The 26,955-nt window shown below is 37.0% G+C and overlaps 1 protein-coding gene across 3 annotated transcripts in view; it reads right to left on the bottom strand.

Moving 5' to 3' along the window:
• sbno2b (strawberry notch homolog 2b) overlaps window positions 1-26,955 on the bottom strand; it is a 47,920-nt gene that overhangs the window by 5,312 nt on the left and 15,653 nt on the right. Inside the window, exons 4-25 of one of the 3 annotated variants that reach the window (XM_077226405.1) lie at window positions 22,520-22,637; window positions 7,262-7,408; window positions 6,951-7,037; window positions 6,739-6,838; window positions 6,480-6,640; window positions 5,618-5,751; window positions 5,418-5,508; window positions 5,146-5,289; window positions 4,343-4,460; window positions 4,156-4,261; window positions 3,915-4,068; window positions 2,874-3,050; window positions 2,688-2,785; window positions 2,351-2,433; window positions 2,076-2,261; window positions 1,816-1,937; window positions 1,577-1,708; window positions 1,349-1,484; window positions 1,130-1,242; window positions 415-486; window positions 210-318; window positions 46-117 (exon numbers count right to left, since the gene is read on the bottom strand). In XM_077226405.1, coding sequence (XP_077082520.1) covers window positions 46-117; window positions 210-318; window positions 415-486; window positions 1,130-1,242; window positions 1,349-1,484; window positions 1,577-1,708; window positions 1,816-1,937; window positions 2,076-2,261; window positions 2,351-2,433; window positions 2,688-2,785; window positions 2,874-3,050; window positions 3,915-4,068; window positions 4,156-4,261; window positions 4,343-4,460; window positions 5,146-5,289; window positions 5,418-5,508; window positions 5,618-5,751; window positions 6,480-6,640; window positions 6,739-6,838; window positions 6,951-7,037; window positions 7,262-7,408; window positions 22,520-22,637 — 2,660 coding nt within the window. Of the gene's footprint in view, window positions 1-45; window positions 118-209; window positions 319-414; window positions 487-1,129; window positions 1,243-1,348; window positions 1,485-1,576; window positions 1,709-1,815; window positions 1,938-2,075; window positions 2,262-2,350; window positions 2,434-2,687; window positions 2,786-2,873; window positions 3,051-3,914; window positions 4,069-4,155; window positions 4,262-4,342; window positions 4,461-5,145; window positions 5,290-5,417; window positions 5,509-5,617; window positions 5,752-6,479; window positions 6,641-6,738; window positions 6,839-6,950; window positions 7,038-7,261; window positions 7,409-13,117; window positions 13,414-22,519; window positions 22,638-26,955 lie in introns of those variants that run through there. The other 2 variants (XM_077226406.1, XM_077226407.1) reach the window with 2 other exon arrangements.

Here is a 26,955-nt window from a genome sequence, read left to right on the forward strand (position 1 = left end):
GTGCCTGTTATGAAATGTACGATATAACTCTTGTGGAAACCTCACCTTTTTCAGTATTGATGCCCAACCGTGATTGACTGCAGAGCATGCCTACGTCCACCATACCATGCTTCATGTCTAAGATAAGGAGGCATTGGTGGCTTTTGTGAGATCAATGTTCTAGCTAATCCACATCTTAAGAGAGCAATGCAAAAATAGAGCCCATTTACCTCTGAAGAACATGGCGTCTCCACCAGGATAGTCCTTTGGAGGGGGTACTTTGCTTTCGATCTGACCAAGGATGGTTTTGGTAATCTTATCTAGAGCTTTGGTGCCATACTGTGAAGAAAAGACAAAATAGACCATGGGTTAGTACATGACTTTTTTGAGTATTTTCTTAACAGTGTTACTGTTCTATTTGAAACAGTTACTCACTTTATTTTCAAAGTTGTATTTGCTTAGGTCTCTAGACTCTGTGGCCCTCCTGTCACCATGAGTCAGAGCTCCCTGTGAAAAGCAAACACAAAGATTAGAAATGTCAGCACCAGAGGAGAGATTTGAATGTTTTAACATGTTACACAGAGAGTATGTGACCAGTACGGAATGGAAGTGTAACAAAAAACTTTTTTTTTTAAAGCCGGAACTAGGGATGTGCCCAAAGCCGATTACTATGTTTGTAAAAGAAATGACGCATTCTACAGAGCCCCTATAGACATAGTGATGGGAAAAAATACCAGATGGGTGGAACAGATATATTTCAATGCTTTTGAGTTCTCTCGAAATCAAATGGTGGGGTAATTATTTTTGTATATAATTTGCGGATGTCAGGGAGCTGCAATCAATATGTGTTGTACTGAAATCGTTTTTAAATTCATGCTCGCTCGAATTTGCAATCACACGTACTCTGTGTACAGGGAGTAGCAGTCATCTCTCCTTACTATCTTCACGTGATAAGTGAAATCTGATGTACTGTAATGTATGTTTGAATTTAAGCTTTGGGCACATCCCTAGTTGGAATATCTCTCATTCCATTATCACTCCATTATAACCATAAGACATGAATGGCCCATAATTCACCACATGTTAAACACAGTGTGTATGAACCATTTGCAGTCAGAAAAGAATAGGAGTTTGCATGTCAGGGACCCACCAGGCTTTCCAGCCTCTTTGCCACAATGGACGCAAATCGTCGCTCGCCCGCCAGTTCAGAGATAAGGAAGATATACTCTGGAGCTGTGACCTGGTTGGAACGATGAGTGCGACCTGAAGAACACAAAGGGTTGTCAGTGGTTGTGGTACGGTTGCATTCTTTATGTGAAGAGAGTTTTGATGACAAGGACAGAGGTAGACATGAGTTAATGCTACACACCAAACTGCTGGATAGCTCTGTCCGCACTCCAAGGCAGCTCCAGGGTCATGTGAACCCTTCGACGCTGGTTCTTCACCCTTCTGTCAGCCTGAAGAGAGATCCCTGAACTGGCCGCTTCTGATATTATGGCTACCACCTGAAGGGAGTAAGGTGAAACATTTTAATGAATGCACAAAAGAAATCAGAGTCTAAAAGGTAGCAGATTTCCTTGTTGAGACTTGCTCTCACCTTTTCTCCATTCATGAAGCGATCTTTCTCTTTGATGTTGATTTGGTCAATGGTGTGGCCCTGCTCAGCGCGGGACTCGTATTGGACAGTGCCGTCAGACAGACGCACCACTCGGCCTTTACGCCCCGTCATCTGAGCGTATACACAAAGCATGTTTAGGACTTTAACACAACCTAGTTTTTTTGTTTTTTAAGGTATAACAATACTTGGACCACTAGAACAAATAAATAAATAATAACCTCTGATACTTTTTCTGGACCTCCAAATTTATCGATAAGCTCATCCAGTGTGTTGAGTGGTAGTTCTTTTCCCAGCTCAGCGATCTTGTTGAGAAGCCCTTTTTTCATTTCCTCTAAACGTGCTAAGGAAGAAATAGATAAAAAAAAAACTATAGCATACACTTACATTAAAGGTGCATTAAAGAAGTGACTTCAGGATGGAAAAAAATCATCAGGATAAATGGAGATAAGTTGCACAATAAAATACCCATTCAACATACCCATTTGATAGCTAGTTTGATCGACAAAGATGACATCGTCACTGTTGTCTTGGACCGAGTCAGGTGAGGAGTTGGAGTCACTGTCCAAGGCGTCAGACTCGGTGCTGCTGTCATCGCTAATGTTGATAACTCCAACTACATCAGTGCCGTGTCGAGGTTGCTTTGGCTGTCGGCCCCGTGGCTTACCTGCAGGAGAGCGTTCAATCAAACCATGAGGCAGAAAGCAAAGACGGGACAACGTATGGACAACTTTACTAGTGTGCGACACAACTCACGTTTCCTCTTGTTCACCGCTCCTTTTTCTCTCCTCTGCTTCTCTGATGGAAAGTGTTTGTGGACTAGAGACTGAAACACACCCCTGAGAAACCACGTGTTAGGGCAGAAAAAGAGTTTTTGAGTAATTGCAATTGGCTTAAGGATGTGGTTCTTATCAAATAACACTTATACATAGGTTTCAGAATGATACATGGACTGCGAGATGACCACAGTAACACAAATATTGAGAAACCTTTCTATCATTATGAAACTGCAAGAGTCCTACTCTGGAAAGAAGTAGTCATAAGGTGGCTGTATATTTAAGAAAGGTTTCAATGATGCCCAAATTTCACTTACTCGGCAGCAGACACAAATCTGTCCAAGCGTCCGTCGTTTTCATCGAGGACTTCTCTGGTTCGAGCCTCACCTGTTGACTGCAGACCAATCACAATACACTAGAGAGAAGAAAGTAAGAGTGTAAAATGCCTATTGCAACAAATAATGTTTTATTAGGAAGAGTTCAGGCTCTCTAATGTGACTGACCTTTCCTGCTTTTAACTCCTTTTTGGCCAGTTCCACCAGGCACCGCACCTTGGCGGCAATGCAGAGGTATTTAAAGAAACGCTGGTGGGATGACCAAAACTGACCCCACAGAGACTTCCTGGAGCTCATGCAGAGCTCGTCAGCGGCCTGCATGAACACAACCAAAGCTTCCGCCCACTGCAGAGGAGATTGTGTCAGATATGTGTACACAGCATTATGTCCCATTTTACAGACCAGTTCAGGTACTTGATTTGCTGTACTACATTTAAAGGTAAGGGTTCACTCAAAAATGACAATTCAGTTATCATTTACTCTCACTCACCCATATATCCTGGCCAAGTGAATGGGGACGGGAGGTATCAAGCTCCAATATTGAAAAAAAATTACTTTTAAAATATGGTAAAAGTGGTTCATATTACAATTGCACTGTTTTCGATGTCATTTGATAGTTTTGTGTGATAAACAGACTGAAATTTAGCCATTGTTATTGAAAATCTTGCCCTCTGCTGTAGCTTGGTCATTTCAGGGGAAGATTATCAGCATTGGACACATTTTCAGTTTAATAATGGTTTTGTATGGCTTCAGAGGGTTTGGAATATATAACTTTTATGATAGCTTTATGGTAAAATCTTGTTGTTTTGGGGCTTAACAGCCCTAGTCCCTATTCACTTTCACTGTATGGAAAAGTGCAGCCAGGATAATTTTTATAACAAACCATTTCTATAGACATCAACTTTTTCAGTGGAGATTGTTATGTTGATCTAATGAATTAAAGAAGATGTTTTCAACCCATGCCCATAATCTAATAGTTATTTTCAACATGTACACTACCATTCACAAGTTTGGGTTCAGTATGTTTTTTAAAAATAAAAATTAATACTTTTATTTAGCAAGGATGCATTAAATTGATAAAAGTGAGTGTCAACACAATGTTACAAAAGATTTCCATTTCAAATAAATGCTATTCATTTAAACCAAAGAAATCTGTTCGCCAAAGATTCCTAAAAAAAAACTGCATAACGGATTCTCCTCTGAACTCACAAGTTTAGCAGCATTGTTGTACACAAGTTTGAAATCATCATCCAAGCTGATCTCTTCTATGTGGAATGCAACTCCTGAGAAGCTGAGTTGGCGTGCAATGTACATCCCGCTGACCTTCATATCCATTGCAACGATCTCCATGGCCCCCACGCCCCTATAAATGAAGAGTACGTTCAGATTTCATATTTAAAAAAAAAAGTTTTCATATTTGCCAGCAACAAGTTTGTGGTCCTATACAAACCTCTTCTCAATGGTGTGGAGGAAGTCGTCAAAGGTTCTGAAGGGGGTTCCCTCTCCCCAGATTCCCAGACGGCTCATGTAGATCATGTTCTTTGGCTCTGAGGCACCTGAGAAACACAATAGTCCTTCACTTTAAACCTCTGGCATAATATGGGTTGCTGCAAGTGTTCTGCAGTGCAGAGACTCACCTGTGGCACTGGCGTACACCACTCTGGCCAACGGCAACTGGTTCTGCAGATCCAGCACGGCCTTGCCCATCTTTGTGGATGATGCATTTTTGGCTTTGTGGCATTCATCAAATATAATCTATGGGTCACTTGTGGTCAAGGGTAAAGCCAACTTTATATTCACTTTAAAGGATTGTTCAAAGAAAATAAAAATAAAAATAAAAACTGGGGGTGAAAACAGACCGCCACAGAAGTCCACAGATAGCTTCTGAAGTTATAAGAAAAAACATTTATACAAAATGTATTTTAAGAGTAAGAAATAAAAATGGTTTAACACAATATATATATTATTGTAAACATATAAATAAACTATATGATAAATATACTATAAATAAACATAAAAACGATATATATTTGTTATAAATATATTTATTTTAAATAAATAAAATAATTAAATAAATAAAATCACAACTACTGCTGATTTAAAACAATATTACTGTAAAAAGTTATATACAAAGACAAATTTACTGAATTAAATTGATTGATATTGTATAAATTGTAAAATATGTATATTTTAATATTATATATATATATACACACACACACAGTACACACAATATATATACATATATATTTTCAGATAAAATTGTAATGAATATTTATATTTTAATAAGTATAATATTTTAGAGTGAAAATTTATAAAATTATTATTTAATTTTTAAAAATGCTTTAATTTTGCAAGGGGTAAAGGCAAAAAAAAGTTATAAAATCATTGCACACAAAATCTATGTTATGCACATATCTCTATAGAGGGTAAAGGATACAACTCCATCAAAACCCGGCTCACACCAGTCTAGGATCTGCTTTAGCCGTGTCCGGTGTTGGCCGCCTGCCTGACTCTCCCCAATCAGTGCAGAGTAGGTCGCAAATAGGACCCCTTCTGAGGTAGCTGTGTCTCCATACTTTATCTGTACGGAAAACAGTAACAGTTAGACACATCGAGCAGAGCTATGGGAAAATCTGTGAGAATGAGCTACACTGGAAACGTGATCTCCATCAACAGGGCTGCCATATTGAGCCGCGCAGTAATAGTGACCTTATTCAAGGCATGCACTTGTATATTGGGTGCATTGATGTCTTGGAGATCTCTCTCTGCGTCATATTTCAGGTCGTTGGAGACGCTGAACCTGGAGGAGAGATGAGAAGGATGAGGCAACAGATCCAGAGTCTGTGTTTGATGTGGGAGAGTCAATGGTGTGGGTTTTACAGGGCTTGATGATGCTGCAGATGGCTTACCATAGTGCTTTCTTTCTTCCCTTTAAGTAGTTTTCTAAAATGATGCCAGCCACTGTGCGGCCTTTGCCCACTCCGGCGCCGTCCCCGATGAGGAAGCCGGCCCGCTGGTTGTTCTGCAGAATCACTTCATGTTGCTGTAGTGTTAAAAAGAAGACTATATTAATGGCCTGTTTGTACCAAGTATTATGAGAAGGTAAAAAATATTTGCAGACAGAGTCTGAAGCTGATTTTACTATGGCTTTATGATGGAGAGTTTTGTGAGAAACAGAAAAGCCAATTCTAAACTGAATGATACTGTAGAACTTTTAAAGCATAGTATAAAATTCAAAGAATAAAAAGAAAATAATCAGTTTAATTAACTGTTTTAATTGAATTCATTCCAAATTATTAACATTTGATGATTATTAAATGCATTATATTTCACATTAAATCAAGTCTCAGGGGGTAGTTCATGGTAAATAATTTTTGTCATAAAATTTTTGAATGACAAATAAGGCTGGGAAATTGGGATTTGACTAGCTAAAAATTTGTTTGTCAATAGTTTCAAAATAAAACAAATGTAATTAAATAAAGCAAACAAACAAAAATAAATAATGCAGGATATAAACAATTTTACAATAGTTTGTAAATAGCCTCAAAATAAAACAATAAATTCAATTAAATGAAACAAACAATCAAATAGTGCAGGATCTAAACAATTTAAAATTGTTTGTAAATAGCCTCAAAATAATTAATGAATTTAGACATGAGATTTTTTGGACTCTATGTGAGAGTTCACATAGGAAGAGTTCAGTCCGTTATATTCTTTCATTTGTTGTTGTGCATGTTGTGGGCAAAGAAAGGCAAAGTTTGTTCAGGGTACCTGGCAGGCATAGATAATGGCCTCCAGCTGCAAAGCAGAGAGCAGACCGCCATTTATGGTGGTCTCTGGGATGGACAGGGTGTAGGTGATATCTGGAGGAGGTACGCTAGATAAAGTGTTGGTTTCGACCACTCGGTCTGGGTGGGATTTTCCTATCTTGGCTGTGGCAGCAAAACAGAGCAAAAACATTATGAATCTTCTAGCATGAAATTAATAGGCACGAAATGTGTGAAAAAAAAAGAAAAAAAACAGCGCTCACATTTTGAGGGCCTGTAGTCGGCATAGGTGTCAATATGACCCAGCTCTTCAGCCTCCTCCACCTCAACTTCCTCTTCCTCCTCTGGCTGTGTTGGGGGTCTCTGTGTAAACACATAATACGATTATAATAGAGAAGGAAAAACAGAAAGAGAAACAAAGACATAATTCGCTGTTTGACTGAACTGTTGAATTGAAGTGTTGATTGAGAGATACCTGATAACCTCCTATGGGTGGTGTATTGATGATAGCAGTGATGTCATCCAAAGAGTTTAAACCTTGAAACCTGTTAGAATTCACCTGCTAAGGAACAAAAGAAACAAAAGAAAGGAAGAAAAGTTAGTCAACAGAAAGATCACATGCTTTACTATAAGAGTGGGAACAAATGTTCAGTTTGTGGGTGTGTCCCTCACAGGTGTGGTTTCTGCTACTATGCTAATAATAGTAATTCAACAAAAATGCCAAAAAACACCGGTAAACCATCAGTTAAGTTTATCATCAGCATTTGCGTGTGTATTTAGCCTTACCTCTTGGACTGATGATGGTGTTTTGATGTCCCATATTGTGGGTACATTGGATGTCACATCAGTCCTGAGGATATCAGTATTGGTGTATACGGATAAGGAGTCGTTCGTAGGGGAGAAGATTGGTAGATCATCTAGACATGGGAGTTCCTGATAGAAAAGAAAACAAGAACAATTTACCAATGAGTTTAATTGCCAACATGGACCAAAGTAACACAAAAGATTTCATGAAAACTAAGGGTGTGGTCATATTAGTGAAATTTTGCACGCAAAAAAAGTCATAGAGTAAATAAATAGAGATGTATGAAGCACAACCAACTTGAGCGAAATCTGTGAATTTTTCGTCCTGATGTAAAACTCCAAAATTACATGGATTCCTATTGGAATGACTAGATTTCGCCTACAAAATCTCGCCGAGCAACGGTTAAATGTGAACACACCTTAGGAATGACTTCATAAAATATCTGTCTTTGAAACACGTTAATACTAGGTCTGAATGTGATGGAGATTGCGGAACATTCAAAACAAATGCTGGAGTTTAAAATGCACAAATTATCCGGATTCGACATAAAGAACCATATGCTTCAGATCAGGGTTAAAGATGGCTGGGAAATGTATTCACACTAAATAGACCTTAAACCACTGAACCCACAATCTAATTAACACAGTGTATTAAGCAGATGAAGTGCAGAGATGGTAGTCGGAGGCTACACTACAGCATTATAATCTGGATTTGGTTTAAAGGACAATGCACTCAGCTAATCAGAGGCTTTTGTAGTAAAATTGGTGTTGCAAGCTAGTGGAATGTGTGAGGGATCTGAAGGGGCCTGAGACGCTCTCCATACAGCCAAGATTTTCCAAGAACCCTTCACTGTTCGAGGAAAACCAGCGAATGGTAAACAACTAGGAACTGGAGGGTGGCCAGGAGCCGCGGAATTCAATCCATTTCAGTATTGGGAACATATTCTAAATGTCAAGAAGAAAAGTGAGTCAAACACCAAAATAAGCTGTTTATAATCTAAAATACGTTGAAATTCAGGATTGACCTGATGCAGTCTTACAGTATATCACAATGCTTTTTATTCACAATATTGTATTGATACTTTAGATACCCGTATTCTTTGTGTAAAATCACTGCTAGTGTGCATTTCAGAGATGCTGGGAAACGTGACTTTGGTGTAATATGGAAGGTGTGCATGTTGTATGTGATTTTAGTTGGGTCATGGCAGTTTCGTGAGAACATCTGAGCTTGATTGCATGCTCTTTCAGAAGTTCTGTCAGAAACCATGAATTCAAAGTCATTGTACTTCCTCTAAACTTGATTATGGAGATAATGAACCGATTAAAAGCATTGACATAAAACTGAGAATGGAAACCTCGACCATCACGCATTGCTTCTTTTTTTATCTATGATCTTATTTACTATTCATTCATTACTATTTAAAAAAAAAAATCAAAGAACAAAATTTACATTTACTGTAACAGTGTCAACCAGCTTTTAGTAAGTTCACATCATAAGTTGACTGTTTAAGCAACAGTGTTTCAGTCTCCAGGCAAAGTCGTCTTTCCGCATTCAAATGATGTTGCTCATTGATTTCATTGTGATGGGAAGGATGCTTGTGGAAGACAGAATGACTTGACAACGGACAAAAACACATTTATGCCCATATATAGAATTGCAACATTCCACCAGGGACCTGATCTAGACTATCTCTGCTCTACTTCCACTGAAAACCCAGGAAACGATCAATTCAGTAGTGACGGCACTTCAGAAAGCGCTAACAGAAACATCAGTGGGGGATTCTGAAACCTGAGGTCACAACCTACCCATTTAAACTGATCAAAAGGCTAGGGTCGTCATTTGCTATAAGAATCATGTTGTAACGTATTTTATGCTTCCTTTGATCTTTTGAGGACACGTTTTCATAGCACTGACAAATGGAACAAAGACATCCCAGAAGTGAACTTTTTTTCCCCAATGAGAGAACAAAAAAAACAAACAAATATAAAACTGTTCTCGTTTCTCTAAGCAAAATGACTTTTGATATTGCTAAGCAACTGGCAACAGCAGAATTTGACTTTGTACATTCTCGGGCAACCACAAGGAACAAGGCGAGACTTCCTGGAAGGACAGGCCACCTCCTCTCTCCACTCCCTTTCTCCACTGCTGAGCCAGCAAACAGGGATTCCCCTGCTTCAGGATGACAGAGTGGCATTGGATTGATGAATGCTGTGTTAATAGTTAAATTTGACTTCAAAAACAGTAACAGCTAAATTTAACAGCAAAAACTAAAATGCTGAAACTAATAAATGAGAAGGAAACCAAGAAATGAGAAACGTTTAACCGTTTAAAATACATATGACAAATGTAAAAGTAACGTTCACACAGAATATGTACTGTAGATGAAGGAATTCCTTCCACCCACCACTTACATCAGCTGAATAAGACTTTCTTTTGTTTCTGAGCGAGAGGATGGATCTTTGCCAGACTAAATCCAGTCCTTTCACATGATCACGAGGTAAAACAGCATGTACATAAACAGTAACAGTTCAACCCTTAAGGTTTGAAGGTCACTTTCATTGTCCCAGTGAAATCCATCATTGTTCTGTGGCTTCTTTGATCTTTCATTATACTTATGTAGAGCTGTAACAACTAATCGGTAGTTCAAATAATCAACAACAAATTTTAGCATGCTTAAGTCGAGTCTTTGTACATTAAACCTTGATCAGTGATGCCATGTAGTAAAACATTTCCATGAAGGAAAACACATACTGTTATATCCTTATGATGCCATTTGCATTATGCAAAACAGTGCGGTCTAACAGCCAGTGGCCAATTAAATGAGGCTTTTGTTGTTAAATACTTCATAGTCAATCAATCATAGGCTACGGTCACACAGCAATTTTTTGGGATTGACAACCGCATTTACTTACAGGTATGAAATGTTCCGTTCACACTGCAACTGTCTGAATGAATGTGCAACGGGAGTCAAGCCTGTATTCTCTTACCAGTAACCATATTAGCTACAGTGACCAAAGTAATATCAAAGATGTATTCACTTTTGACGAGTTCATCCGTCAAATCCACGCGTAGAAAACAAAACTGACGAGAGCCGCTCCGGTGGAGAACAGTGCCAAGATCTAAAACCTTCAGATAAGTTACCGAAACCACACATGGAAACTCGCAAAAGACGGTAGGCACGCGTAGAGCTGCTCTCTTGCACTATGTGACGTGATGGTTAACTAGTTGTCCAGTCCGGTTCCGTTCACACAGCAACGGTTTTCGTCCACAGGGCAGGCTAACCTGAACTCCGTAACTTGCAGTCAAGAAAAATCCTACAACGCTTCAACACTTTCCAGCCTTGTAAATGGATAATTTCAGTTCGGTTTGGTTTTTGGTTGTGGTGCTCTGTAAAACCATGGCTTCTTTGAAGCATGCTGAATTGTCTGTTTGGGTTGGGGCGAGCTGCGCAAAAATGGTAGAGTTTCCAAAAGCCTTTTTTCCATTCAGCAGGAACCACCATGCATTGTCAGCATAACATTTAACAACCAAAAGCTGGAAATGACACGAAAACGACAAAAAATAACCGGTCAGCCAGTGATTTACAGTAGAAGAGAAAAACATTTCTCTTCTGTTTGAAAAACATTACCAGGGGGGAAATGTAGACAAACCCGGTAGAGATGAGCTGGCAGTACTCGACTGTGGGGACCACCAGAAATGCATCATTTACTGTAAGCCTGCGCAAATGTTTCCTGTATGAAATATAAGGAAAAAGATGCACCTGCAAGACAAGCTGGTGGTCGCACTCGTGTGTAAGATGAGTAAAGCTGGTGTTTACAAGAGGGAGAAAATACACAGAAACATCTTCTGACACTCCCATACTGTAATAAAGCCTCATTATTACGACAATGTGTCAGGTTACACCACAGCATGACACTTACTGAACCTTTCCAACAAGCACTGACGGGAAAACTGCAAACGAGCCTAAAGCATCACTGCCAGATTATCACATCAAGCTTCCTGATGCGTTTTATGTCCTATTTATTTCATTTAGTTAGAAGGGAGATAAAGATCAAGGAAATAGATAAGAAAAAAAAGGACAGGAGAAAATTAAAGAAAGAAAGAAAGAAGACAAATGACCGCAAGAAAGAAAGCATGCAATTGGAAAGAAATACCAGGCAAACGGAAAGAAGAAAGGGCAAATGGCCTAAAAAAAGACAAGAGTGAACAAATAAAATGGCGAATTAAAGAATGAATTAACTACAAGAAAGAAGGAAAGGAAAGAGAAGGGGAGAGAGATAGAAAGAATGAAAGAAAGACAAACCAATAAATGAAAGAGCAGACAAACAACCAAAAGATTGGTCGAACAAACGAAAGAACTAACAAGCAATGGAAACGAACAAGAAAAGTAAGAAAGAACAGATGACCGAAAAAAAGAATGGACAAACAAAAGAACAAATGACCATATGCAAAACTAAAGAAAGCGAAAACAGACAAATTAAAAAAAGAACGTTCAAACAAAACAAACAAATAAAAGAACGGACAAGCTAAAGAACGGACAAAACAACTGAATGAAGTAAACCATAACAAAAAATAAGGTGCAAGAAAGAAGAGTGTACAAAAGGGAGATGTGGTTCATGTCATGCAGCGCTGCAGGTCGTCGGTTTGGGAAGCGAAGGCTCAATGTGCCTTAACAGCATTTTACATCACACTGTTCCCGTAAAACACGAGTGTCGCCCTGCCACAGGCCCAAAATAGAGCTCCAAACATCTTTGATAATCAGACGGTTCATGATGACCAGAATAAAGGGAAGTGCCCTCCAGTACAAATTCATGCAACACAGTACATTCTCATCTAAGATTCATTCCACAACTGAGGCATCCGTGTGCACTACAAAAAAAAGTGCAAAAATCATGTCAAATTTCAAAATCTTTTGCTGTGGTTCGTCCACTTCCTGAGATTGACGCAATCATTAATGCTTTTTAACAGCAATGAGATTTCAAAACTAGTGCAAAGACTAATGCAAACAAAAGAATAAGAAAAAAGAAAGAGCGATAATACAAATTTTAGCCAAATCCAAGAAATCACCTGCGTTCACCTCTTACTGGAAACCAGCAGTCGTGTTTGTCATGCGTAGTGTTACTATCATTGTAATCAGAATGATGATGCTCTAAACACAAAATTGAATGCAAAAGACCAATCTAGAAACTCTCATTATTATTTGTAAAATATATGAATTATACATAATTTAGATAAAAATACATAATATTATAAGGATAGAAAGTACATACTAAAATTAGTTAATGGTTATGTTTAAAATATATTTTATATTATTATTATTATTATTATGATGTAATATATATATATATATATAAAGATTAGGTTATACAAATGTAATTATACAATTAAAATAAAGAAAATCTCAAAATAAATCAATAAAAATATAATAATAAAAGTAAATAATAAAAGGTATGTTATTGAGAAAAATGCATTATATAGATAAATATATTGGCAAGGCTGGAAAACATAAATTGTTATTGTTTGTCATGCTGTCAAGATGACTGCAAACAAATGCAGGCAATAAGCACCCATCATTAAAAATGACAAAATGATGTTATAGTTTATAGTTTACAGCCCAGCGGCAGATCGATGTTCAGATGTTTACAAAAAAAAAGTGAGGAGGAAATAATTTTCTAATCCTTTCAAGGAAATAATCTGAAGGAAGAAAGTAGAGCACTAGCCAACGTCTTTCCTCAGGCAATAAAACCTGACTTTCTCACCCTGCAACATCATACATTTCTGATAAAAGTGATCAAAATGCTAACAAGGATCATACTGAACATATTTACGTGCTCTACCTTAGGCGGAGGACGTCCCAGCTGTGCGTAAAACTTAGTCCAAAACTGCATGAGTGACATGAGTCCAGTCACTATCATTCACCTCCTGGAAACAACAGATCCTTTCCATGTGCTGGAGAAAGAACCGGCACACTCACAGCTGCAACATTCCCAAAGTCAGATGGGCGGAAAGAATAACAACTCTCTTACTGGCACAACAGGTACGTTTCAAGGCTCTAGAGAGACCCCTGTGCCCTTCCTAGTAAAAGAGGAGTGACAGGTATGTGCATGGAGGTTTTACTCATATTGATTGTGGTTTAGTTCCTCAATGCTAAAGGTGGTTGAGAGGGGAGGGGAGCTGAGCGAGGGGGAGGGGAGGGGAGGAGCTTTCAGGAAATGATGCTTTTGTTGGTAAGTGACTAGAGTTACTGGCAGTCAGGCCCTCTTTACAGTACATGGTGTAACTCAACCGCATTCGTAGTGTAAACAGTGCAGCGCTACGGTTCTCCAGAGCGCTGTGGCGGCTGCACTGGATCTGTTTAACGCTGGCAGATCATTATTTAATGATTATTATGTTTAGTGGCTCCCAGCTGAGCGCATTTATTTCAGGCTGTGCCCTTTTGTGTTATGAATGGAAAACAATCAGGCCGATACGTTTCGCGTCGAAGCCGACCAGTTAACAAAGTCATATTTTTAGGACTGCTTTTAAATGCACCATAGATGCTAAATGAATTCATATCCAATTGGCTGGTTTACCAAAAAACGCATCAGACTGGAATAAACACCTGCTTTGGTTTCTTACGGGGAAAAAAACAAAACATCAGGCCATCTGAGCGGGCCTAATCAGTTTGGAGTCCCGCGATGGCTCGTAATAGAAATCGATGTCTTGTGGAAAGTAGCCAGTGATTGGTAGCCACGACGACAGAACGGCGCCTTGATGTGGTGTCATTATTGTGAATAGACACGGATGGGCTGTGAGTCCGTATTACGGAGATTTCAGTAAATATGACTCACTGATTATTAACTTTCAGTACAGTTAATATCCTTCCATTAAGGGGGAGGTATGAGAAAGATGTGCCATTATTTGACAGTATGAACTTATGTTAGAGCATTAGGTATTATGAACTTACAATTTATTGTGGTTAGAATGATGTTTCAAAAGCAAAATTTAACACAAAACTGTCACAAATAAGAAATATTTTGTTAAAATTAATAAAAAAAACGATTAAAATAACCCTCTGGTGCTGTCTGTCTGGTAGTCACAAATTACTTTTTTATTTCAATGAAATGAATGTATTTTATAGTATTTAATGTATTTAAAATATTTTAGTTTGATATTGTTTTTTATTTAATAATTTGTATTTTTAGGGGATTTTATGGTACTACATTATATTTATGCTGTAGTTATAATCCATTTATTCACTTTTTGAGCATAGACCTGACAATGAAATTTCCAACTTAAACTCTCATAAATCTTGAATGCTTTAGAGCACAGACTTTTGATCTCTTTTCAAAGACGATATGTGGCAAATTATTGCTGAAGTGAAAAAAGTTTAAAAAAGGGAACTTAAAAAAGTGAAAGAATTAACTTTTAATTCTATAAAGAAAACATTTAAGAAAATTAAAAATTGCATATGAAATATATATTTTCAAAAACATGTTTTACTCTAAAACGGTAAGAAAATAAAAGCCATAAATCTAAACAAGTTGTGTTCCAAATTTGACCTTGATATCTCAAAGAATGAGATTTCAGTAAGATTTTCGCGTACCAAACGTTTCCACTAAATTCAATTAATTTCCATTTTTGACCGCGAGGAGCACAAGTGTGAATATTTTTTTCATGACCATTTAACCTTTTCAAATCATGTTCAAGCTTTTTTTTTCTTGCCAAAAAACCTTTACCAAGTTTCATATCATTCCGATGAAGTTAAAAAAGAAAAGAAAAAAGTAATTTTTTTCTGTCAAAAATGACCGAACAGCACCAGAGGGTTAATGTATAAAATACATAAAAACTCTAGACAGAGTGTTAGCTGCTCAGTTGCTTACTCTCATGACACATGGCAACACAGCTAAAAGTTTCCTAATATATTTGACCATTTATTGAAAGTAGCCTACACTTACCTGTTGATGGCTTAACAAGCACTCGTAACACCTGTTGTGTTGTGTTGAGGGGCGTTTGCAAAATATGCTGTATTTTTGTAATTCCTCTAGTAAGGCACTAATGTGGCTGAAACTACATACTTCACTTTTAAACGCTACGGCGCATCAGCCGAGGACACACTAATCTAAATCAGAGACGGCAAATAAGAAACCATGGCACCATCAATTTAAATGTCTGCCAGAAGTGGTTTTTTTTAAGAATTAAAAATACATATAATATAATAAATATTAGTAGCTTATTATAAATAAAATATAAGTCAAAAATATCATTAGAATAAATATAAGTATAATAAAAATATAATTATTCTTTTAAAAAACAAGTTGAAATAATGCAAATTTATGACTTTAATAAATGCATAGACTATCGATTAACAACCTCAGATAGTTACAGGTCTGCTTTCAGTAGGTCTATCTTTAACAGTTTATAAGTTTTGGTAAAAAATAATATTCCTATGGAGAAAATAAAATACTATGAAAATAGTTTCAGTTATGACTTTTTTCCATTTTATTTAGTCTATCTGGTTTTGTATCAAATACAATGTGATTTTCGTTGATCGTGATCTGGCCGCACTAGCACTGCTTGGGCGAACGATCCGTGGGCAGCTTTACCAGCGCATGAAATCCCCCATATACCAGCAAACCAATGAGAACGTGAGACAGTGATGACGATACATAACAGAGAGAAGGCGCCAAAGCTGTTGTGGATCCGCTTACCCAGGACTATTAGTGAGTGACAGATATGAAGAAAATTACCGTCATTTGACTGAGAGTTACATACGTATTACTAACATTTTATCATGTAAGCTTTATGGTACACCTCAAATGGTACAGTGTTAATACTAATTAGCGAATCCACGAATGGCTTGGGTATGCAGAGCATTCGCAGCTCATATGGACCGCATGCTCATATATATTATTTATATGTTAAATATAAAACAAATTATTGAATTTAATTAAATGATAAAATTAAAAAAATATATAACATAGACACATATATTTAAAAAAAATACATAATGTATGTTAAAAAATATATTATTTGTATTTTGTAAAATGTATGCTTTTTTATACAGTGGCCAATGCAAGGCTGGGAAGTGTGTAAAATTGTGATTGACACTAAATGAAAGAGATGCAGTGAGGAAGATAACAAACAGATAAATCATCCTTCCTTGGAAGATGTATATAGGAAAAAGACTTACAGTTAAGTCTAAATGGTGTAGGCTAAATTAACGACTGTACATTTCCTCTAAAGTCCACTTATGGCAATAAGGTTTTGGCAACCTCCTCAAACATTTAAATGAATCTCTGTTCAAATGCTTTAAGTAGTTTGCGAGAAGAAAAGGCTTTCAAAAGACACTCCCAGAGATGACGACAAGGATGATGATGCATGCACTACAAAACGTGCCTGGGACAGGAGTACGCAAATGCATGTAGGTCTGTGAGCTTTGTGGTCGGCCTGTGGTTTCACATTCTCGTGTTCAGGTAAGATCTCTTTTCCATTAGCTTGTAAAACACTGTGACTTCTTACATGCCCATCAAAACTAAAAAAAAACAAAGAGGAATGCTTCCACTCAAGAAACAGGCACTTTAACCTTATTAGCCAGTTCGAAGCGAAATGCAGAGCTGTGCAAGAAAAAACAACAACTAACAGAAATAATAATCACTATTTTGCATTTGTAATGCACTTGGATTCATGACTAAATTTCTTATTATTTATAAATGCAGGTGCATGCATGAGCGTGCCATTTACAGAATCAGTGCACTTTGTAGTTTATCCACAGTCTCTTCATGATCTAGGCTGGGTTCAGGAGAACCCTGTGCTTTTGCACAGCTGCACACTTATCAACAAGCTCAGGGCAGGTGCATGACTACAGTACACGTGACAGGTGACGACCAACAGAAAGAAGAAGAAAAAAAGAAAGTGTTCATGGGAGATTGCTGCGTGATCATTCACATCCCCTACCTAATGTCAATGTGGTTTAAATATTAAAAATTACAAAGAAACATGGATAAGAGTAAATTAATGCCACCAAACCCATAACTTCAAATAGATAGACACATCCATTGTCCAGAATAACATGCAGCCTAAAATCTTTTTAGATTATAAATATCCAATATGTATAGCCTAAATATCATAATGTTGAAGAAAAAGACAACAAAACATGATGCAGCATATATGCAATTTATAAATTATAGAATTTATACATTGATAAATTAACAGACACACACACAGTATATATTATATATATATATATATATATATATATATAAAAGAGAAAGTGAGACAGAGAGAGAAAGTGAGAGAGAGAGAGAGAGAGAGAGAGAGAGAGAGAGAGAGAGAGAGAGAGAGAGAGAGAGAGAGAGAGAGAGAGAGAGAGAATTAAATAGATGGATAAACAAGTCAACCTCACTCCTCAGTTGTTGGAAAACTAGAACCCATCATCACCAAACCTGTGCATCTTAAATAGACCACAAATCTTCTAGCCTCCCACCCACAGCTGGTTGCTCTGACTTTATTTTGATTGTACGGTCGTACATCCTGTAAACAACAACTGGTATCTAAACAAAAAGAGGAAATCCTGAGAGAGCGTCACATGATGAGGAACTACATCCTGAACAAGCTTACAGCTTTTGAAAGTTTATTTACAGATGGAGCCTGCAGAACTAGATATGCACACACAATATGGGGATATTAGACAGCACTGTATTATCATGACCTCATGAGGTCTATTTTCCTAGTGTCAGTGTAATGGAGTCTTCCCTAGAAGACGTTGGGCACCATGACTGCGATCTCTTGAAGGATAGCATGGCACTAACCACAACAGAGGAGGTCTTACTCACCATACACCTTTCCTGAGTCTGAATCACTCAGACATGTTAAAAGGAACTGAACTAAACCGAAACCCTGACGTTAGCCAGAAGGTAGTTTTTGACACCAATAAAATGTGCTTTTTATTTTTATGACCTTAGCATCGCTGATTAAACTCACAAAATCATTAAATTCGGGTATTTGGATTTATTACTTGGATTTTTTTGTTTTAACTGTTTGTTACAATTTTCTTTTTATTTAAAGCCATTTACGCTATATATATATATATATATATATATATATATATATATATATATATATATATATATATATATGATTTAAAATTAATATTTAATATTGATATACTGTATGATATAAAAGTATATATATATATATATATATATATATATATATCAGGCATTCTCAACCCTGGTCTTTGAGGGCCACTGTCCTGCAGAGTTTAGGTCCAACCTTGATCAAACTCACCTGCCTGTAGCTTTCCAGTAATCCTGAAAGCCTTAATTAGCTGGCTCAGGTGTGTTTGATTTAGGGTTAGAGCTAAACTCTGCAGGTCAGTGGCCCTCGAGGACCAGGGTTAAGAATACCTGATATATATGATTAAAATATAGTCAAAATAATATAATAATAACTAATAAAAATGTACAATATATATTTTTTATTGATAAAATATTTCAAACAATATTTGTCAAGTTTAATATAATATTTAATAAATATAATTCAATGAATATTTTTGTTTTAGCTTTTTCATCAAGTCTGAATTCTTCACTTGAGTGTTTTTCTCTAAAACAGATGACGATATGCCTTAATATAGCTTTATTTTTGTCTCCACCCCCCATTGAACCCATTGAGCCTGAAATAGGTTCTATATTATTTAGTCGCTGAGGTAATGTTCCTGTTACAAACACTCAAGTAAACTTAGCTACGGCGAGGCGGGAACCTGAAACCCCTGCTTGAGCAATTCTGTTGCAGTGTCAAAGTGCGAGGCGATTACAGCGCTACAGTGCTGCCAGAACACTTGTCGAGGGGTGGATCCAGATTTAATTCCCATTATGTTCCACTCATAGGTGGCAGGACTCAGGTCCAAATGTCATGGGAATAAGGTGTCACAACATGAAATTAATCATGTGTTTTTTAACAGACTTATGGTCCTGTTTGGGAGGCACCTTTTTTATTTTAAAATTTTTTTGCTTCATAGAAATGAAAGTGAAAGAATGAAGCATGGCAATCGGGAAAAACCTGTTCAAAAACCTGTTTTATATTTAGAAAAATATTTACATGAAGAGCTCCTTTTTGCTGAAATGATTATTTGGGGTTAAAGTTTCTCATTCTACACTCTTACACTTTCAAAACATGGTTCTTTAGAGGTGATCCATTAAAAAAATATTGCAATCATTAAAAAACACAGGGATTTCATGCAACCTGTTCAAGAGACGGATGAATTTATGACAAAGTACCATAGAGTGCAACTCACTTATACGTTTATTTATTTTGTAAACTTGATAATATGGTTAGTTGCATTTTATATTGCATTTATCATATATTTTTCATCTGTCCAAATAACTATGCATTTCAAGGGGTCATGACATGAGAAATCAAATTTGCCTTGATCTTTTGACATATAATGGCTTGTTTCCACCGAGCTGTACGACACAGAACAGTACGCAATTATTTCCGTTTTGATAGTCAGAATTTGTGAATGGTACCAAAATACCAAACTGTACCGTACCACTTTTTTGGGAGCCTAGCACAGTAGTCCAGTACTAAAGGGTGGAGCTAGACTTAATGCAGAACGTTGATTGGTTGACAAAGAATCATCACTTGCGTGTGCTACAAGGGGAATGACAACACAAGAGGCGCCATTTTTAATATACAGTTGAAACACAATACCGTGAGAATGACGTCGATCACTTCTTTCCGGCACACACCACGCCTATCAAGTAAGGGTTCAGTTGGCAGTGGAAACGCAAGTCCCGCAAGTCCAAGTTTACTGTCCCGAATCGCACTGTACTGTACCGCTCGGTGGAAACGAGCCACAAGACTTCCTTGTATCATTAAAACATCCTGCCTGTTTCATTACTTAAAAAACTCACTATAAACAAAGCATTTAATGGCTCGTTTTGATATTGCGGAATCTGTGATGTCACATGGGCAAATACCAGGGGTGTGACGAGATTTCTTGTTGAGTGAAAAGTCGTTTTGCTGTTTTTATCAAAATAAAAACCATTGTAACCAACAAACTATTGTAAACATCTACTCTGCTCATCCAGCATGAGTTGCACACTGATCGTGTGACGATGGCAGAGGATTCGTTGCGCAAAAAAGTCTGATAAATGTCTTAGGGGCGGTTTACACAGAATGCGTTTTTCCATTCAAATGCGCTACTTTTCCATTGTCTTTCTATGTAAACACACGCTAGACGGATGGATATAACGTTGCACTCGCTTCTTACATCTTTTGCAGCGTCTCGCGCATGACAGCATTCTAAAAACGCGGTGCTCAAGTTAAAATCAGTTCAACTTGTCTCAAGACCTTGCGTTTTTTCCCCATTCAACTGGCAGCGTCTCGCGTTTTATAAAGCAAAAACGAGTTCTGTGTGAACGGCCCCTTATCTTGTAGAATACAGCCCCTCCACTATGGAGTAGGCGCAATCACAAATTTGAAAGTGAAAATAAAACTCGAGCTCCCTGATAAGCGCAAATTAGGCTGCAAACAATAGCATGTCTCCCAATATCATACCTATCTCTGGACTGTGTAGTTGTGGCTCTGGCCTATGTTTGCTCTCTGAATACTGAGAGAGTACTTTGATTATGGTTGCACGTGCACCATTGTTTGCACTTAATAAGACTAAGAAAATACTGTGTTATTTATTTATGTTATTAATACTTAATATTTTTAATTACATGTTCAATTTGTGGAAAAGAGTTAAATTAGGACCAGTCCAATAATCCAAAGAACTCTATTTCAAAAATAAGTAATATTTAAATATAAATATGATTTAATCATATAGAGCCTCAATCAGAAGTTCTGGAAGATCAAAATTCATGTACAGTAAGGTCTGAAAAGGTCAGTTGCTTAACGGCTGACATTTGCCTACACTGGATGTGAGCGTCGTATCAAAAGCAAATAGAACCCATTATAATAATAGACACTGTCTACACTTGATATAGTATACAGATGTGCGTTCAGTTTCTGACATACTCCACGCACTAGAATCTGTCGACAACAGGACAAATGGAAGAGTGAATGAATGTGGACTTCGTTGGGTCCTCAGCGGTTCGCCTGCCCCGCGAAATGGGATGTACAGGAGCAGGGTGTCGAAAAGCCATTAAAGAACTGGCAGGGGAGGCAGAGAGGGGCAGCTTTTGGCTGTGGCTAAGGAGGAAGCATAGGGGATGGGGGCCAAGTAACACCTAGGGCATCCGCAGGGGGTGGCAGGGAGTGATCCCTGCCATCGCTCCGCCACCAGGAGATGTACTGGGGTTAAAGGAGCGAAACATCCATGACTGGTGGTCCCCAGCTGATGACCCGTTTTATGCCCAAAGAGGTGGACCACACCTGCACAAAAGGCACGGGTGGAGGTGCATCAGGCAGCAATGCCCAGCAGGTCGACCATCAGCCTGTATTTCTATGTTTGTTTTGCGCAATTTTTTTGTAAACGAGGCAGAGTTCGCAAAGAAACATTTTGTTGAAAAATTAAGCAGGCAGCTGGATTGGATCTGACAGCAGCTGCATCACAACTGCAAGTAAACGATTTTATAATGCATTGTCTGTAAATGACGGTTTTATATGGATAACATTTTCAAAACATTTTCTCGCATGCAAAAGCGAGTGGGCGTTGATACTGTTTCCTATGCAATGATGTTGGATAATCATAACAGTGGCTGTTTCCTGACAAGCCTTAAAGGAGCCGCCAGAATGAGGATTGAAAATAATAGTTAGTTAATACATTAGTTTTTTTTGTGCAAAATATTTTATCAATGTTATAAATTAACCTCAAAGAACTTCTTAAAATAAAAAATTTCATTTCATGAAATCCATTTTCGCTTTAAAGGAAATCAACTGTTAAAAAGACAAGTTTTCTTTTTTATGTGAAATAATCGTGATCTCAATTTTGACCAAAATAGATATGCTTGCTTATGGTAATAATCATAATCATGATTGTTTTACAGAAGCTGAAAAACGTTATTTAGTAGCAAAAAATGTTTTTGCCAGTCTAATCCACTCAAACACAAAAAAGACAACAAAAAAGAAAAGATACTACAAATATTTAATTCTCAAATAGCCACGTAACAATATCCACTCATCAATAACGAGTCTTTGTGAGATGACAAACAGAGTCTTCATCCCGTCTAGACGCCATTTCATCAGTTGTGAACGCAACACAAGGAGGATCAAAGCCTTTGAGATACACCAACATCCCAACAACAGGGCCTTACCTGAGAGAGGTCTCCGTTCCGAGAGAGATCCAGGGTGGGGAAGTCGAAGTCGAAGTCGCTGATGCCGTTGGGAAACAAATCCGTGATCATGTCTGATGGGCCGTTGAAAAGGTGCTGCCTGAGAGAGACGAAATAAAGAGCAGCATTAGGACATAGTTTCGTGATGGATCACGAGCAGAGTAAACAAAAAAGGAAGAAGGAAATTCACAGTTTTTTGTGTCACGAAAACAAACAGTCACATCCTAGTGACAGCAATGTGACCAAAAATGTCAGGATGGGACATAAAAAAACATTTATACACATTATGAGTAATGACTAGTGCACATTATAAACAAGTCAAAAAATGACACATTAAAAGACCTATTTAAAGAGACTATAAATAAGTAGATGACGACTAATTTTCAATTTGGGTGAACAACGCATTTAAAGTTCACAAATGTGTATATTTGTATAGGCTTTAGATATCAGAGTGTTTAAGACCGTTAAAGCGTCTCCACTGATGGCCTCCCATCATGTGACATTCATTCATTAACTACCATATGAGTCATGTGTGTCATGTGACATTCACTTTCAGTTCTCTGTCTCTCACTTTTTCGGAAATCACCACATTACATTTCAGGAAGCATTAATGATATTAAATCATAAAAATATTAGCCCCCATTATATGAATAATATACATATACATTATCGTTCAAAGGTTTAGGGTCAGTTTTTTTTGTCAGTAAAGACTTTCATAATTTTACAAAAGATTTCTATAACAAATAAATGCTGTTTCATTTGAACTTTCTATAATTCAAAGAATCACGTTTTCACAAAAATATGAAGCAGCCCAACTGTTTTCAACATTGATAATAATAAGCATATTAGAATGATTTCTGAAGTATCATGTGACACTGATGCTGAAAATCATCTCAGGAATTAATTACATTAAAATAGAACATATTTTAAATAACAATGTTATGATTTTTACAGCATTTTTGATCAAATAAACACAGCCTTGGTGAGCATAAGAGACTTCTTTTGAAAACATTTAAAAAAATCTTACCAACCCCAAACTTTAAACTGTAGTGTATCATCATACTAAACCAAGAAAATCTGGCAAAATGTATCCAACTGAAATGGACGACAACTGATACTATTAGTGTAGTTTTGTTATGTCTTTTTGAATGAACACACAAAAGAATGTGGTTGGTGAATCTGAAATTAGTGTAATGGAATACTATGCAGTACCTAATGTGTGCAGGATTTGATTGCACATACTGACTGTGCTACATTAACAGATAAAAAGAAATAGTTTCAGGAGAAAGTTGTTGCATTTTGATAAAAGATTCTTAGGGTGTTCACACTTGGCATGTTTGGTTCGATTAAAATGAAACCTGGTGTGTTTGCTCTGTGCGGTTCATCTGAATAAGTGTGAACGCTGCCATCCGAACCGCTGAAAAGATGTGTCTCGGTTCGCTTACAAGCAAACTTTGGTGAGGTTTGACTGAAATACGAATGCTACAAGGACCAAAAGCATCTAAATGAACCAAAAACAGGACATGATGTAAGAAGATGAGACCCTAAAAAGGACAGAATGTTCAAGCATACCTGTTTTTTTCTCATCATATTCACAATTTTGCCCGTCACAGGAGTCAGAACCACGTCTCTTCACAGCATATCTTCATTAATGTGTGTGGCGGAGGGATTCCTTCCTGCTGCTGGTTTGACTCCTTTACACATCTTAAAAGCTCTTCACGAGTTCTCAGCTGGTCAAAATACCATCTTTTGTATGCTTTTTTTTTGGGTGAACGAACCAATTGAACCCGACTGCAAGTCTGAAGACACTCTTAAAAACTAATTTGGCACTACGTGACACTATAACACTATAAAGTAAATATTATAATTCATTTTAACAGAACCAGCGAATTTGCTGTTCAGCACATTTTTGTTCCTCAAATAAAATGGTCCATATTTAAATATCCTCAGTTATATGGAAATCCCCTTCTTCTGATATTGCACCGCAAACTTGGCACATCGATTCAGGCACATTCCATCAACACAATACAATTCACTCTACACTAACCTCTGGAACACTGAACCCATCCCATAATGCCCCGTCTCTGTCTTGTGTAATCATAACTGAGAAAAATCACTTGTATCTGCAGCAAATGGTGGAGGAAAATGGACTGTAAAATAAATGCTAATAAAGTATAGTCTTTTGGTCAGATTATTTTAATGCTTTCAGACAGAGTGTGGCGGTCAGGTAAACAACATTCAACATCCGAGTCTAGACACCTTCATAGACTGACTATTCACAACCACATACACATTATGATAAGTTGAACAGACTGTAAAACTATCCATCAATGCTTGTTATCATTGTGTTAAATTAAACATGGCACTGGCAGTATTATTTGAGACTGTAACAGATTCCTACTTGTCTGGGTGACCATCATCATTTTTAATTATTTATTTTTACCATTATTACTATTATTTGGTAGTTTTATTATTAATTAGTAATAATTAAAATGAATGTCAATAACAACATTGTTATTATTATTAATATTACCATCATCAGTATCATAAATAGTTTTTATATTCATAATTATCATTTTTTATTTGCCATTATTATTAATTATAATTATTATAAATAATACCACCAATGGAAAAATATTATTATTAGGCCTATTCATTATTTTTATAATAATAATAATGTAAAAAAAGTATTTACGAAACTATGATTCTAAATTACACCCCATATATATATATATATATATATATATATATATATATATATATATATATATATATATATATATATATATATATATATATGTGGAGTGTAACGGTTTACAAAATTCCCGGTTCGGTTCAAAATGACACAGTGGGGTCACGGTTTGGAACGTTTACAATACAGCAAAAAGAAAGAAATGCCAGAGAAATTTCCTTGATTTATAAATTATTATTTATTATTATTCTTAGCAGCATATACAGTATCTCACGAAAGTGAGTACACCCCTCAAATTTCAGCAAACATTTTAGTATATCTTCTCAAGGGACAATACTATAGAAATGAAACTTGGATCTATTTTAGAGTAGTCAATGAGAGAGAAACGCGCGAGTGAGTTCGGCTTGTGTGTTAGTGTACAGAGTGGTTCTTGCGTTCCGATTATAAGTTCAGAAACGGAGCCTCCCTTGTCATGTGCTTCAAGGGTTATAACAGTCCCTTGTCAGACGTTACAAAAGTATGAATGTTTGAAAAAAAAAATCCCTTCAAAACGTTTCAATCGTAAATTTCCAAGAAAAATTAGGAAGAAAATCTTATATTCACCAAAGGAAGCCTGGGGGCAAAAAAAGCATTATACTCACCAAAACTACTGATTATTTTATACACAAAATCCATCCTAATTTCTTTCCTCAAAAAGACTTAAAAGACTTAAACAGAGGTTGTACAGGTTATCTGTGCGTTTCAGTCCCTACGACCTTTTCTATCACCATCGAGGCTAATGCTGAAAGTCAAGTCTGTCCCGTCGTATTTCTGGCATAAGTTTTAATTGGCTTTAGGGCTGAGAGTGTCTGCTCGACAGAAGCAGTGGACACAGGGACAGTCACCAGAAAAAGCTGCCCCATGCCCCACCGGCAGTAAAATTGGTCCTACAAATCGTTTGGTTTGTAATGCGTACCGAACCGAAAGCCTCGTACTGAACGGTATCGTTACACCCCTATATATACATATATATATATATATATATATATATATATATATATATATATACAGGTCCTTCTCAAAAAATTAGCATATTGTGATAAAGTTCATTATTTTCCATAATGTAATGATAAAAATTAAACTTTCATATATTTTAGATTCATTTCACACCAACTGAAATATTTCAGGTGTTTTATTGTTTTAATACTGATGATTTTGGCATACAGCTCATGAAAACCCAAAATTCCTGTCTCAAAAAATTAGCATATTTCATCCGACCAATAAAAGAAGTGTTTTTAATACAAAAAAAAAGTCAACCTTCAAATAATTATGTTCAGTTATGCACTCAATAGTCAATACTTGGTCGGGAATCCTTTTGCAGAAATGACTGCTTCAATGCGGCGTGGCATGGAGGCAATCAGCCTGTGGCACTGCTGAGGTGTTATGGAGGCCCAGGATGCTTCGATAGCGGACTTAAGCTCATCCAGAGTGTCGGGTCTTGCGTCTCTCAACTTTCTCTTCACAATATCCCACAGATTCTCTATGGGGTTCAGGTCAGGAGAGTTGGCAGGCCAATTGAGCACAGTAATACCATGGTCCGTAAACCATTTACCAGTGGTTTTGGCACTTTGAGCAGGTGCCAGGTCGTGCTGAAAAATGAAATCTTCATCTCCATAAAGCTTTTCAGCAGATGGAAGCATGAAGTGCTCCAAAATCTCCTGATAGCTAGCGGCATTGACCCTGCCCT

The sequence above is a fragment of the Siphateles boraxobius genome, unplaced genomic scaffold (genome assembly GCF_051911475.1).
Source record: "Siphateles boraxobius isolate OS27281-9 unplaced genomic scaffold, OSU_SipBor_1 13, whole genome shotgun sequence".
Lineage (NCBI taxonomy): Eukaryota > Metazoa > Chordata > Actinopteri > Cypriniformes > Leuciscidae > Siphateles > Siphateles boraxobius.